Below are 16,115 nucleotides of genomic sequence, written 5' to 3' on the forward strand. Positions count from 1 at the left end.
GCCTAGTCCTGGGTCTTCCTCCTCTCAGCTGGACTCCCTATTGTTTAGTCATATACTAATCTTTCTTGTTTGAGTCAAACACTGAGATAACCCTGTAGACACCTCCCTTATTGAGGAATTCCCCACTAAGTGTTGACACTAAACATTCTGTGCCAGGTTGACTCATCAGTGGATGTGATGCAAGTGTGAGTGAAGGAAACACCAAAGTGAAAGGACACCAAACAAACATCTTAGCTCTTACATGTCATTTATTCATTAAGCAAATGTTACAGCTATACCTTTCCCAATATTTGCAGATATAGGGAAATATCTATTGTGTAAAAGTGAAATAGCAAGCAAAGAGTTATGTAAAGCTGAGTGACAAGTGCAAGTTGGTGGCATCATCAAAACTAATATGCAGCTTCAGAGATTGTCACAGTTTCATTCTTTGTATTAAGACATTCATACATGCGTGTAAAAATACACAGGTCAGTAAAGCACACAACATTTTTTAATTAAGGTTGTTTTCTTTGTCATAGCATTTCTAGGCCAAAGGTAAAATCTCATCAAGTAACATATTCTAAAGAGGCACTGCTGAATTTCAGGGGAGAATCCATGTTGGACCAGGAGACCATGTCAAAATGACAAATAATAAAATATAAAAGCACAAGTTTTTACAGTTGTATCCACTAAAACTGTATGATAAACACAAAAGGTTAATATCAAGAAATACTAAGAGAATTAAAGCTAAACTGAAGATTTCTGGGCAATAAAACACATGTCACCAGACAGCATTGTAATTATTTCCATTGCACACGCCTGGAAATATTAAAATATATTAAAAAGACGGCAAGACTTTATGTCATGATGCTGGAACATCTGGAACATTGGTTACAACTTCAAGCATCCAGTGCTGCCAATACTTCTTCTTCAGAATGCTCTTTGCTTGCTAAGAAAAAAGATACAATATTTGTGAAACCCTTTAATGACCATGAAATAGGGTTCCAAAGTACATGAAGGCAGACATCTGCATGTAGCTGAAGCCTAGTTGATGTTTTTTTTTTGAGCAATATATATATATATATATATATATATATATATATATATATATATATATATATATATATATATATATATATATATATATATATATATATATATATATATATATATATATATATATATATATATACACACATCACACTAGGCATGTTTGTATCAGTATTTGGAAAAAACTGCTCTGACCGAAAAATATGACATCTATGGAATTACATTTGTTTCAAATGTATGCGTGAACAATGAAACATTTTGAAAATGAAACATTTTTGCTAAATTGTAGATTGTGGAGAAATTACAATCATGCAACTAATCGTTTAATTTGAGCAAACAAAAATGTATTCTGTGCTCACTAAATATAATTGCAGGTTTTCCGTTTTCCAGGCCCAGACGGCGGGCTCGTCGGCGAGCGCCTGGTGGCCGGGTTTGCCACGGAGCCCGGCCGGGCACAGCCCGAACAAGCTACGTGGCTCCCATCTCTCCAGCCCATGGGCCCACCACCTGTGGGAGGAACCGCTGGGGTCGGGTGCGCTGCCAAATGGGTGGCAGTGAAGGTCAGGGGCCTCGACGGACCAGACCCGGGCAGCAGACGCTGGCTCTGGGGACGTGGAACGTCACCTCTCTGTGGGGGAAGGAGCCGGAACTGGTGCGGGAGGTGGAGCGCTACCGGTTAGATCTGGTGGGGCTTACCTCTACGCACAGTCTCGGTTCTGGAACCGTACTCCTGGATAGGGGTTGGACTCTTTTCTTCTCCGGAGTTGCCCAGGGTGTGAGGCGCCGGGCGGGTGTGGGGATACTCACAAGCCCCCGGCTGAGCGCCGCCACGTTGGAGTTTACCCCGTGGGCGAGAGGGGTCGCCTCCCTCGCCTGCGGGTTGTGGGGGGGAAAACTCTGACTGTTGTTTGTGCATATGCACCAAACAGGAGTTCGGAGTATTCGGCCTTCTTGGAGACCTTGAGTGGAGTCCTGCATGGGGCGCCAGTGGGGGACTCCATTGTTCTGCTGGGGGACTTCAACGCACACGTGGGCAATGATGGAGACACCTGGAGAGGCGTGATTGGGAGGAACGGCCTCCCTGATCTAAACCAGAGTGGTTGTTTGTTGTTGGACTTCTGTGCTAGTCATGGATTGTCTATAACGAACACCATGTTCGAACATAGGGATGCTCATAAGTGTACCTGGTACCAGAGCACCCTAGGCTGAAGGTCAATGATCGATTTCATAATCGTTTCATCTGATCTGAGGCCGTATGTTTTGGACACTCGGGTGAAGAGAGGGGCGGAGCAGTCAACCGATCACCATCTGGTGGTGAGTTGGGTCAGGGGGTGGGGGAAGACTCTGGACAGACCTGGTAAGCCCAAACGTGTAGTGCGAGTAAATTGGGAACGTCTGGAGGAGGCCCCTGTCCAACAGACTTTCAACTCACACCTCCGGCGGAGCTTTTCGTGCATCCCTGTGGAGGCTGGGGGCATTGAACACGAGTGGACAATGTTCAAAGTTTCCATTGCTGAAGCTGCCGCGAGGAGCTGTGGTCTTTAGGGTCTTAAGTGCCTCAAGGGGCGGTAACCCACGAACACCGTGGTGGACGCCGGTGGTCAGGGAAGCCGTCCGACTGAAGAAGGAGTCTTTCCGGGATATGTTATCCCAGAGGACTCCGGAGGCAGTTGCAAGGTACCAAAGGGCCCGAAGGGCTGCAGCCTCTGCCGTGAAAGAGGCAAAGCAGCGGGTGTGGGAGAAGTTTGGAGAAGACATGGAGAAGGACTTTCGGTCGGCACCAAAGTGCTTCTGGAAAACTGTTCGCCACCTCAGGAGGGGGAAGCGGGGAACCATCCAAGCTGTGTACAGTAAGGATGGGACACTGTTGACCTCAACTGAGGAGGTAATAGGGCGGTGGAAGGAGCACTTTGAGGAACTCCTGAATCCGACTAATACGCCCTCTATGTTAGAGGCAGAGCTGGAGGATAACGGGGGATTGTCGTCAATTTCCCAGGCGGAAGTCACTGATGTAGTCAAACAACTCCACAGTGGCAAAGCCCCGGGGATTGATGAGATCCGTCCAGAAATGCTCAAGGCTCTGGGTGTGGAGGGGCTGTCCTGCTTGACACGCCTCTTCAACATTGCGTGGAAGTCTGGGACGGTGCCAAAGGAGTGGCAGACTGGGGTGGTGGTTCCCCTTTTTGTCCGGGTTCTCGGCAGTAAGTCGGACTCGTTTCAGGTGAGGGTTGGCCTCCGCCAGGGCTGCGTTTTGTCACCAATCCTGTTTGTAATATTTATGGACAGGATATCGAGGCGTAGTCGGGGTGGGGAGGGGTTGCAGTTTGGTGGGCTGGGGATCTCATCGCTGCTCTTTGCAGATGATGTGGTCCTGATGGCATCATCGGCCTGTGACCTTCAGCACTCACTGGATCGGTTCGCAACCGAGTGTGAAGCGGTTGGGATGAGGATCAGCACCTCTAAATCGGAGGCCATGGTTCTCAGCAGGAAACCGATGGAATGCCTTCTCCAGGTAGGGAATGAGTCCTTACCCCAAGTGAAGGAGTTCAAGTACCTTGGGGTTTTGTTCGCGAGTGAGGGGACAATGGAGCGGAAGATTGGTCGGAGAATCGGCGCAGCAGGTGCGGTATTACATTCAATCTATCGCACCGTTGTGACGAAAAGAGAGCTGAGCCAGAAGGCAAAGCTCTCGATCTACCGGTCAGTTTTCGTTCCTACCCTCACCTATGGTCATGAAGGCTGGGTCATGACCGAAAGAACGAGATCCAGGGTACAAGCGGCCGAAATGGGTTTCCTCAGGAGGGTGGCTGGCGTCTCCCTTAGAGATAGGGTGAGAAGCTCAGTCATCCGTGAGGAGCTCGGAGTAGAGCCGCTGCTCCTTTGCGTCGAAAGGAGCCAGTTGAGGTGGTTCGGGCATCTGGTAAGGATGCCCCCTGGGCGCCTCCCTAGGGAGGTGTTCCAGGCACGTCCAGCTGGGAGGAGGCCTCGGGGAAGACCCAGGACTAGGTGGAGGGATTATATCTCCAACCTGGCCTGGGAACGCCTCGATCCCCAGTCGGAGCTGGTTAATGTTGCTCGGGAAAGGGAAGTTTGGGGTCCCCTGCTGGAGCTGCTCCCCCCGCGACCCGACACCGGATAAGCGGACGAAGATGGAGATGGCTCTATGCACTCAAATAGTGGCTTTCTTGCTCTCTCAACATCCCTGCTACAGTATACACTTTCATAATTTCAGCCAAACAGAAAATTGGGAGTCCATAATTTATGTTTTTGTCAGATTTGATTACAAGTTGGATTATCGGTCAATGAGTAAGTACCGGGAGAATGGTAACCAAATTCTAAAGCTGGACACAAAGTGAGTTAAAATGCATTTGCAATTTGTCTTGTTTATTTAGCTGTTTTACAAAAGGAACTATTTGGCTGCAGCAAGGAAAACACACCAATTCTTTAGTAAGTAGAAAATATTTTTTTGTATGTTCAAATGAAACTTTAGTTTATGTTTTACCAGTCTCAATGTTTTGTGTCCTAATCATTTCTCTAAAAATATTTTTCTTTGCTGAAAATGTCTACATGACACAAATATAATGCCATAGATATATTTTGAGCATGTGGAAAAATAAAAGGATTGGAACCATGGAACAAATGTAGATAAACTTGTTTCATATGTGTGCATGTGTGTGGACTTTGGTTGACCATTTAGCTGTTTAGACATGCTCATTGAGAGTTGGTGGTTAAAGGTACAATATGTAATACTGACAGCTAGTGTTTAAAATAGTTACTGCAGTACAAATTCAAAATACTGGAGAGAGTCATCTCCCTCGCCCCCTCCTCCCCAGACTCGAAGTTCATGTTGGCTGCCAGGCTGAGACCGCAGCATCCACAACAATGTTGTTAGACGCTTGTCTCACATAGCCAGACATTACTCCACAGCTCAGCGGAGTAGCTAACATTAGATGTTGGCTATACTGACGGTCATAAAAGCCTGTGCTCATGCGGAGCTCTGTACCCAACTGACAGACAAACGTTTTCGGCTTAGAATTATCATAGAAACTGCTAAAAATCCCACAACCTCGCTGTCCTCTCCACACGCCAGACAGACACACTTCCTCGGTTTAGAATTACAATAGGAACCGCTAAAAATACCACCACCTTGCTGTCCTTTTCCACCCGACTGAACACACTTTATTGGCTTAGAATTACGGCAACAATCGCTAAACACACTGCAAACTCAAGGTCCTCTCTTCCCGATTTACAACCCCCCTCTCTTGTCTTCAAATAACTCACCATTGTCGGCTACGGCTGCTGAACATGCTACACGTTGTAAACAGCCGTGGCCCGCTTGCCTGGTCCTCCGGTAACGTTAGCAGTTAGCAGGGTTAGCATGGCGGCGTTAGCCAGGACCAGTCAGGATCACTTCACTGGCTGTGTCTCAGTTGTTTTTGCAAGTAACCAACTTGGGTACTCTAGCTATATAATTCAATGTGAGTAGCTACACGAATGTTGAAATGACATAAAATGCCCGTCCCTAGTAGCTGTGAATTAGCCTGAAGCTAATGCTACCTGTTCAGGAGGAAATTAGCCAACTTGGCGTCCTTTAGGGCTCTAAGCTGTCTCCATCTTTCAAATACATCTCCAATATTCACCCAGACGGGTTTGTTACCTCTCTGGTCACGCAATTGTTAGAAACATGCCGTTTTTTTATGTCGGGTAGAATCTATCTCCGTTGATCCTGTTCGTTTGTTTGCTGCTTTCCTGGCTGTACTAACGTTACTGCTGTAGCGCGCTGGATTTAGGTTTTTACAGGTAATATCTGGCTGTCAAACTGGGCAGTTGATAACAACACATAGGCCAAAACACAAAACAGAAAGTCCATCACAGAACAGAAATTTCAAAAGGAGAAAATACTGACATTAGCATTGTTGTCAGAAAAGATAGTATTTCAATTTAGCATGTTTCCTTAATATCTGATGATGCATTGGGGTCATTTTGGGATTTATTACAGTAAATATATTACATATTGGACCTTTAAGTCTCATCCAGGGCCTACTTAGTATGGTCCTGTACCCAGTGACATAGCCTGAGACAGTAAGTCTGTGGACTGACGGTAGAGAAGGATCGGCCTGGATGTCTCAGCCTCTTCCACAAATGCTCCAGCCTCTTCTTAAAACTGTAAACTGTAAAAATGTCAATGATGCCGATGAAGTAGCGCTGCTCAGGCCCATCAATGACATGCAGAGGATTCTTTAAGTTGGGTAGTAAACGTCGGTTTTGGGCTTGGAAGTCTGGAAGCTCAGCTGTGTCACTGCCTGGCCCTGCATGCTCTGGGTACATTTGAAGCATGCCACCACTTGATGCAACTTCTGCTTGTGATTGCGTCAAACAGCTGCCATCTGTTTTACACAACAGTAAGGTGGAGTCATCTTCTGGGACTGACCCAGGCACAGCAGTTATGCCTGCGTGGATAGGGCTGGAGCCTGGATTCACAGATCTAAAATTAAAGTCACAGGGAACAGAATGGGTATGAGTCACAGCAGTTTCTGGATGTAGCCACTTTCAATCTGTGTTTTAAAGTGTTCTGATCTGTCTAGACATACAGTACATTGTCTATTCATCTATTGTGCAATACTAATACTAAGAGTCTACAGCCATGCTAGCAGATCTGTGAGGAAAGTCAGGCACAGTATAATGCTTTGAGCTAAATAGTATGTCAAAATGCAGTACCCATAATCACAATACTAATATGATGTGAATCAGATGAAAAGTTGACAGGCAACTGGCTGCTGGAAAAGCAGGTATTTGGTTATAAACCAAAGTATTGGACAATAATAGGTGACAGCACTCACCCCAGCGATTGCGAAATTATTGGAAAGGTTAATTTTGGCCAACATTAAAGGAACACGCCGACTTATTGGAAATTTAGCTTATTCACCGTAACCCCCAGAGTTAGATAAGTCCATACATACCATTCTCATCTCCGTGCGTGCTGTAACGCTGTCTGATGGCCCCAGCGGCAGCACACCATCACAGACAATGCAGGTGAATGGTTCCAGCAATCCTACTGCTCCAAATTGTGACAAAAGTGACAAAATAACGCCAACATCTTCCTATTTACATGTTGTGATTTGTAGAGTCACAGCGTGTACAAAAAACAACATAACATGAGACACAGTCATCTTCTAACCGTAAACAAACCGGGAACTATATGTTGGCGTTATTTTGTCACTTATTCGGAGCAGTAGGATTGCTGGAACCAGTCACCTGCATATTCTGTGCTGGCCTGCTGCCGCTGGAGCCGTCAGACAGAGTTACAGCACGCATAGAGATGAAAAGGTTATGTATCGACTTGTCTAACTCTGGGGGTTACGTGAATAAGGTCAATTCCCAATAAGTCAGTGTGTTCCTTTAAACGCACCATCCCTGCTACTCTGGAACTACTCTGGAACATCCAGGGCAGTCTGAAGAGCTATGCTACGCCCTCTGTTCAACCTGTGTGCGTGGCTTCAGACTGCCCTGGAGCACTTGGCAAAACCAAATACATACAGTACAGGCCAAAAGTTTGGACACACCTTCTCATTCAATATGTTTCTTCATTTTCATGACTATTTACATTGTAGATTCTCACTGAAGGCATCAAAACTATGAACGAACACATATGGAATTATGTACTTAACAAAAAAGTGTGAAATAACTGAAAACGTCTTATATTTTAGATTCCTCAAAGTAGCCACCCTTTGCTTTTTTTGATAACTCTGCAAACCCTTGGTGTTCTCTCAACGAGCTTCATGAGGTAGTCACCTGAAATGGTTTTACCTTCACAGGTGTGCTTTGTCAGGGTTAATTAGTGGAATTTGTTCCCTTATTAATAAAAAAGCAAAGGGTGGCTACTTTGAAGAATCTAGAATATAAGACATGGTTTCAGTTATTTCACACTTTTTTGTTAAGTACATAATTCCATATGTGTTCATTCATAGTTTTGATGCCTTCAGTGAGACTCTACAATGTAAATAGTCATGAAAATAAAAAGGAAACGCATTGAATGAGAATGTGTGTCCAAACTTTTGGCCTGTACTGTACGTCAGGATGCTCTTTCTGGATTCCAGATTGGCCTTTAATACTGTCATTCCAAGCCGATTGGTGTCTAAACTGCACAGCCTCTGCCTGAACTCGACCTTCTGCAACTTAATTCTTACTAGAGCCGGGACTTTAACGTGTTAATTAAGATTAATTAATTACAGACTTTAACGCGTTAATTAACAAAAAAAATAACACGTTAAACATTTTTTGCGCATTTTAATCACACTTATTTTTGCACCGCGGGACGTTTCTCACTGGATGAGTTTCAGCGGACCGATTATACTGGAGCACCAACTAGCGTTCATGACTTCAGACAACAACAAACCACAGTGAACATGAACGAAGAAGCTGACGAGACCGCTTTGGTTGGCCCCGTGGATGGGAAATTTTGTTATAAAAAAGAGCATGGTTGTGTGCAAGCTATGCAACAAGGAATTTGCATATCACCTCAGCACATCGAGCCTCAAGTATCACCTCAATGCAAAACATTTAGCAGCTAGCGTGGACGTTAGCCTGACTCAGAGTACAAGGACCCACACCCAACCCCCACTCCACCAGATGACTGGTTTAAGGACCAGGGTAACTATTGGTATTGTGTTTTACTTAAAAAAACATAGTTTACAGAAGGTCTACCTACCTATAGGCTACCTGAATTTCTGAAATGTACTATATTTCTAAATATGCTATTGCTACACTTAATGGCAAAAATTGCACTGGTCTGCTGGACTTGGTTGAACAAAAATAAACAATATTTTGTTGCTTAAGCTTATGTATTCAGTCATTATTCAATGGTATACTAAAAATCCATGTGAAAAAAATTACTTCTCACTGTTCTCAGGTCAAATATTTATGCAATTAAAATGCGATTAATTCCGATTAATTAATTACAAAGCCTCTAATTAGATTAATTTTTTTTATCGAGGCCCGGCCCTAATTCTTACCAATTTGGGTAGCAACCGCCAGTGTTTGGAGTAACGGCATTTAAGTATAACGGAGTTACTAACAGCGTTATTTTTTCAGTAACGGAGTAATCTAATTAATTACTTTTCCCATCGTTGCAACGCCGTTATCGTTACTGAGAATGTAAACAGGGGTCGGGATGATGACACCGTTGCAAATGTGATGATGATTGGCTGGCGTGCTCATGCTGTCTCACTGCACGCTCTGACTACCACTAAACACAAGACAGCGACAATGGCGACGAGCCAGGGAAATTCAAAGGTAGTGTTCTTAAACTGGAAGTACCGGCAAGAATGTTTATGTAACATGCACGCTATACCAAGGAAAAAAGACTTTAGGCACGTCTGCCTCAAGCAACTCGAATCTTATGAAGCACCTCACATCAACACATGCTAACACGACACTTGTTGCTGCTGCTAACCCAACCCCCAGCCCAAATGCAGCCTGCGTGAGCTCAAGCAAAGGAGACGGAGCCACTCTGTTAAAACTAGCAACGCTGTATTTTTCGGGTCAGCAACAGGTGATACTGTATATGGTGTTTTTATTCTTCAATCAGTTACTAACTCAATTACTTTTTGGGAGAAGTAATTTGTAACTGTAACTAATTACTTTTTTAAAGTAAGATGACCAACACTGGCTACCGCCTTCCGGCATCCAGGTTAGGAAAACACATAATACACTAAGCTTTACCATGTTCATTGTATAAGTTAAGCATGTTAGCATGGTATCATTTGCTAACATGTAAAGTAGTACCAAACACAGTGCAGCTGAGGCTAATTGAGATTTTAATAGTTTTGCAGGTATTTGGTCATAAACCAATGTATTAGACAATATTTGTGCTATATGTAAAGTTAGGGGTTGACCAAAGTTATTACAATTATTCATCCAGTAAACGTCAAGACAGTTTACAATAAACCAAAAATGTCACAAAAGTTATTATAATTCATCCTCTGTGGAACATAAATGCCTGTATCAAAACGTTTGCCAATCCATTTTGGATATGCTGAAATTTTCCACTGGATTAGTGAAAAATGTTATGGTGGCACTAGACGAAGTTAGGTAATCACCAATTTCAGTAGGAATCATCCTAATTACACTAATGTATAATTTCAATACCACCCTCTGCTGCAGTAGAAGCCTTCCCAGCTGCAGGTGGATCACAGACATCCTGTCTGACAGAAAGGAGCATGCAAAGTTGGGGAAACACTGACTCAAAGACCATTAGCACCAGTTCCCCTCAAGGCTGCGTCCTTTCCCCTCTGCTCTATTCCCTGTACAGCAACAGCTGCACCTCTAGTCACCAGTCTGTCAAGGTCCTGAAGTTGAACGCCATAAAAACAGTTTATTTCCTTCTGCAGTCAGCCTTATTAACAAGGCCTCGGGCCCCCACTAACATTGATTGACTCTTAACCCCACCCCTAGACACTACACTTTGCATTAACCTACATCCCAGACTATATAACTGCCCAATGCGCACACACAATATATCCTAAAATGTTGCGCATCCCTAAACATTTTTTCATATTGCACTAAACCATTAAGCCTCTTTTTCTTAATGTTAAACAACTACTTTGTATATATTTGTTTCTGCATTTATTGTTTATGTCAAATTAATGCTTAATATGTTTAGCAACCACCAAGGCAAACTCCTTGTAAGTGGTCCTTACTAGGCAATAAATCCTTTTCTGATTTCTGAATTAAACAATGACATATGACTGTTTATACAACATTTTGTAACTTGTAACTGTTTAAACTAATAGCTCACACAATTTCTGGCAGAGAGGCTGACTCAGTCCTGGCTCTGTAGTATTGCTTATTTGTGTCTCAAACCTTTAAGCTGTGTAAAACCCTTCTATCGATACTGCAGTCAAAATTTAATCTCTGGTTGTCAGCATTTACAGATCTGTTAAACCACAGAATTGTTTAGAACAAGTTGCAATTTCTCTTTCTCCACCCACTCACTCACAGGTTCATAAATAAATAAAGACTGGTGTATTTATATTTTTCTTACTGTCAGCAAATCTCGTAACGAGTCAGTGTCTCAATACTACTTTCATTACCCTTTTTATGTCTCACAGCCCCAAGTCCAGGAAGTACAATACATTTCCAGGATAACTGCCTGACATCTTTCTGTATGTTGCTGTTTAACCGTGTATCCAGCTAATTTTAACAGCTCAAGTTACTGTATTGTGTGAACAGTTAACTTGATTTAATATTTTATGTGGTGTTTTAATCCGTGTATGGTTTGTTCATTCATTATTCGGTTTTCAAACCAAAACAGAAAAACCAAAAAATGTTATGTTTTCTTCGTTTTTATGTATTAAAAACCAGAACAGAAAAACAGAAAAACCAAAACACAAAAACCATGTGTTTTTTCTTTGGTTTTTCTGTTTTAAAAACCAGAACGGAAAAACACACACACGATATTCTCTTTCTGTTTGTCATTCTAAAACCAAAACGGGAAAATGGAAAATCCCAGAAAATCCGCCCTTTGATATGGCTCTGGCGGGGTTCTGGCAAGATGGCGGGTTGAGCAGGAGTGTTTTTCTGAGCTCTTCACTAGCTAGTAGTCCCAAAGTATAGTTAGAAGTTGTTGAATGTCCACTCTGAAGTGTGGTAATGGATCCGAAACGTGTCATTAAACCAGCAACACTTAAAATGGATCTGATGTTAGGTCTTCTGCCTTGAACCCAAGACGTCGGCTTCCCCGAAATAAAATAAACGTTTCCATTTTCTGCTTTGCTCTCAGGTGGGAGATAAAACTGCGTCTGAGTGGGCGCGCGGAGGAGCAGATGAAACTGGGTCTGATAGTGGGCGGGCTCACATCTCCTAGATGACCAACCGTTATTATAATCATTAGAAACAGAAAGAGAATATTGTTTTTTGTGTTTTTCAGTTTTTTCGTTCTGGTTTTTAAAACAGAAAAACCAAAGAAAAAACACATGGTTTTTGTGTTTTGGTTTTTCTGTTTTTCTGTTCTGGTTTTTAATACATAAACATTCTTTTTTCTGTTTTGGTTTGAAAACCGAATAATGAATGAACGAACCATACACGGATTTGTTTTCTTTTCCACCAAAACAAGTTCCTTCCCGAGACTGTTTTGCTGAGCCACTGCGTCCAGAGTTTAGCCACGCCTAAGACATTTGTGATTGGTTTAAAGTAGTGCATGTCTTTTCGTCGATGTCCGTCACCTTCCGCTTTTCTTTGCGTTGGAATTTGTGGTGGATTTTTGAGGACTATGGTTAACGTCCATAACGTCAGATCTCTGCAAGGTAAATCTAGACAGCTAGCTAGACTATCTGTCCAATCGGAGTTCTCTCTCACATGACTACAACAACTTTTGAACGTACACACAAACAAAACATGTTCCTTCCCGAGGCTATTTTGCACCGTCTTCGTTTGGAGCTTAGCGCCGCCCATAACGATTGTGATTGGTTTAAAGAAATGCCAATAAACCAGAGCACGATTTTCCCATCCCAGAATGCTGTGTGGACTAGCCAGACCCTCCTCCGCAGTACTGTGGAGGATGGTCTGGCAAAGCGAGAGTAGGTTTAAAGCAATGCAAACAACCAGGAACGTTGTTTTTTTTTTAAAAGACAGAGCGAAATAGGGCTAAATGATTAACTGATTATCAACATAGCTATCTATAACTTATGAAACCTTGTCATGAAATGTCAAGACCCTGACTTTTTGGTTCTCATAATGAGAGTAGCGAAGGAGAGACTCTGGTGGCGTTCATCGTGGTGTAAGGGCTGATGGGCCACGAGGAGACTGTAGTCCAACACGTTGAGCCTCCGGAGGAAGTGCGTGTCGATCTCCACCTGCCGCAGGAGCCAGGGACGCTGCTGGTCTGCACACACACACACACACACACACCACATAACATTACAACTCAAACATGGCTGTACAGAAATACACAGCAAACGTGTACATGTGGATATTACCACTGCCATTTACACACACCATTGGCATTGTTTTTTATTTGAGTTAAATTGATTTGAATAAGATGTTTCCACATGGTTCATTTAAGGTAAAGCAGCGTTCGGCAACCTTTTTAATATGAAGTGCCATTTTAAAATGTTCTTGTTAATCAGTCAATAATCGTCAACTATTAAATTAATCGTCAACTATTTTAATTAATTAATTGGTTTTAGTCATTTTTTTTATAAAAAAAAAAAGCAACACATTATTTGATTCCTGCTTCTTAAATATATTTTTTCTAGTTTATTCACTCCTCTTTGACAGTAAACTGAATATCTTTGAGTTGTGGACAAAAGAACACAGCCGTGTTATTAGTTTTCCTTTCAACTGCATTCTTTGAAGAAGGCAACGAGTAGCTACTAGTCAATCATATAAGGCGGTTATAAAAAAAAAAATAAAATAAAAAAAAAAAAAAAAATACTGGAAAGAACAGGCTGTGCTCCTGCCAATGGCTGTGAAAGAAGTCATTTGGCAAGTAGATTGGAACATTTCCCAAAAACTCTCTGGCAAACTAACGCTACTGTGCCACTGGTTGAGCTAGAACGTGGTTGCTGAACCCTGAGAAAGAGGAATGCATTTTGGCACAGTGTTAGAAACAATATGCTCCGCAGCCTCCAGAGGCTTCATAATCCAGTAACTAACATGATGTAGCATATAGCCTGGTGATATTGATCCTTGTCCTTATCCTTTACACACTTATTTTTGACCTAAGCTGGTTGTTGTTGTCGCTGTTTTGTTTTGATCTGTGATCATTTTGATTTGTTTGTATTTTTGTCCCCTGTATAGTTATAGTTTATCTTAACTTCTTTAATTGATTAACACAGCCTATGCTGGGTGGGGTGGGTGGATGGGTGGGAGATAGAGGGTGACAATTTTTCGGGACTCCCGTGGGTCACGGTATTCCCGTACGGGAGTCAATTTCACTGTTGGTAACGTGATAGGGACGGAATAGAGCATAGAAATCAACGGGAGCGGGCGGGAGTGGGACAAAGCCGGAGATTAAATAAAAGAATGACGCTGCAAAGATTGCGAGGCATTTCATCTAGGCCTGCAGGTAATGCGTGTGTGTGTAGCCTAAATTTCCGAGGCAACCTCAGTGATTTGACCGCGATTAACCAAACATGCTACAGAGTCTGATAACTTTAGACAACATAGGATTATTTATTTTTTTGGGGGGGTGGGAGGGGGGCAGTCACGTGATTGGGATATGACGGGAGTATTTTCGTGGGCTCGGGATGGGATGGGAGCGACAATTGATTCCCGTGTCACCCTCTAGTGCAGTGGTTCCCAACCTTTTTTCCTTGGCGCCCCCTCTACTCATGTCTAAGAAAAGATGATAATTGTCTTTCTTTATTGATGTGTCTTTTTTATTTTTTATTAGACTGTACTGTAAATCTAAATAGCATATATGTATACTATTACATACGTATTATAATTACAGATTCATTTCTTGCATGGATTTTGTAACTGTAAAAGAAAAGAAACAATATGCTGATTGGCCTGAAGGGGGTGCAACAATGCCGCCTGTATTATTACACTGCTTCATATGACTCACAGCACACATAAACATCACATTCTGTTTCCTTACCCAGAGTGATGAACTGGCCTTCAAAGTTGAGGTCTTTGAGAACCACAATAATCTGGCTCCCCTCTGGTGCAGGCTCCGTCCAACGACTCACCTCACAGCCCTTAATGTCATACCTGGCAATACAAAACACACATCAAACCACACAAAGAGGCTGCACAGTCTGTTTCTGTGCGTTAACATAAAGTAGTAGTAATACTACTCATGCTTTGTGATTCGGGGGGCAAGCAAATCAAGCTTACCTGGCAACGATTCGATCATCAGGATAAAACACACTTTGCATAACAATGAAGTATTTCTGCAAAGGACAAGTGAAAAAAGTAAATGAGCTATATAATGCTTTGTTATATCCATTAATTATAATGCCAACTAGAACAGTTTTCAAATTTGATCTGTACCTTCCGCCTGTGTGGGATTTTGATCCTGTGAACACCTTGAAAAATAATGAGAAATCACTCAGTCCTATGCAACAAGATATTTGACATATTGACATATTATAATGTTGTTATGGCGAGCATGTTGGCAGACACTTGCCTCTTTATACATCCAATAGACACAGTAACATTAGCATTTTAGTAATGTTTCTGGCCATTCAGTTAATGTAAGTCCAAAATGTCCTCGCCTTTAGCTCGGTTTTTGGTCTCTTGGGCTCTTTAGCTGCTAAATGCTGCTGAAAGGAGTAGCAGAGTCGGGTGAAAGTTCTCTGGGAGTTTGTAACTACAAGCGATTCCTTTCACATTGCACGTTACACATTATCACCCCCTTCCCCACTTTTCCCATGTTTTAAAGTGGCTATATGTAACTTTTAGTTTGTGTTGATTCTAGCGGCCACTTTGGACAAAAGCGGTAGTGTTTTTACCACACCTGCTGTCGTAAAGGTCTTTTCTTTACGGTGCTTTATTGCCCAATATATTACCGAGTTAGTGTTACGGGAAGGTCATATAGTTGCAATGGATATTTTGCTCGGACAGAAAATCATTAATTTACAATAAGAGAATACCTTACCAATGCATCGTTGCATTTGCAAGTATACGGTATACGGCATACGGTAACTTAGCCTACTTTGGATGTATTGTGAGCTAAACTGGATATCACTGTCAATGTCACGAGCCAAAAGCATTAAGAGATTGTTGTAGGAAACAACGTTATAATAACTTAGATTAATATAACGCATTTCATGAAACCCATGGACGCTTAACACAAGTAACTTTATAGAGGGACAAGGGGAAAGAAAATAGTAGGCCAACACAAACACGGAGTAAAAGGAATTAATTGTCCATGCTAAATGGAAGGAGGATGTAAGTTATTTTAGTGAAATAGACATATTACATGCCTGAGGGCCAATTCGGGGTGGGTTTTGAATCATTTACAATCTCGTAATTGTCTCCATCTGTTGAAAGCCCAACTGAGTGTGACTCGCGTTATCGCCCGTTGTCTGTCACGTTCCCTTTTAGCTTTTAGTTGTTATTTGTTTAATTTCCTTCTTTTC

The 16,115-nt window shown here is 42.5% G+C and overlaps 1 protein-coding gene across 1 annotated transcript in view; it reads right to left on the minus strand.

Annotated features, from left to right (window-relative positions):
- Window positions 1–6,069: 6,069 nt before the first annotated feature.
- The window catches only part of pip5kl1 (phosphatidylinositol-4-phosphate 5-kinase-like 1), a 33,534-nt gene continuing 23,488 nt past the window's right edge, over window positions 6,070–16,115 (minus strand). Inside the window, exons 6-10 of the mRNA XM_028602162.1 lie at window positions 15,025–15,059; window positions 14,869–14,924; window positions 14,630–14,742; window positions 12,742–12,910; window positions 6,070–6,328 (exon numbers count right to left, since the gene is read on the minus strand). Coding sequence (XP_028457963.1) covers window positions 6,070–6,328; window positions 12,742–12,910; window positions 14,630–14,742; window positions 14,869–14,924; window positions 15,025–15,059 — 632 coding nt within the window. The remainder of the gene's footprint in view (window positions 6,329–12,741; window positions 12,911–14,629; window positions 14,743–14,868; window positions 14,925–15,024; window positions 15,060–16,115) is intronic.

Source organism: Perca flavescens, chromosome 16, assembly GCF_004354835.1.
Source record: "Perca flavescens isolate YP-PL-M2 chromosome 16, PFLA_1.0, whole genome shotgun sequence".
In the NCBI taxonomy this organism is placed as follows: Eukaryota; Metazoa; Chordata; class Actinopteri; order Perciformes; family Percidae; genus Perca; species Perca flavescens.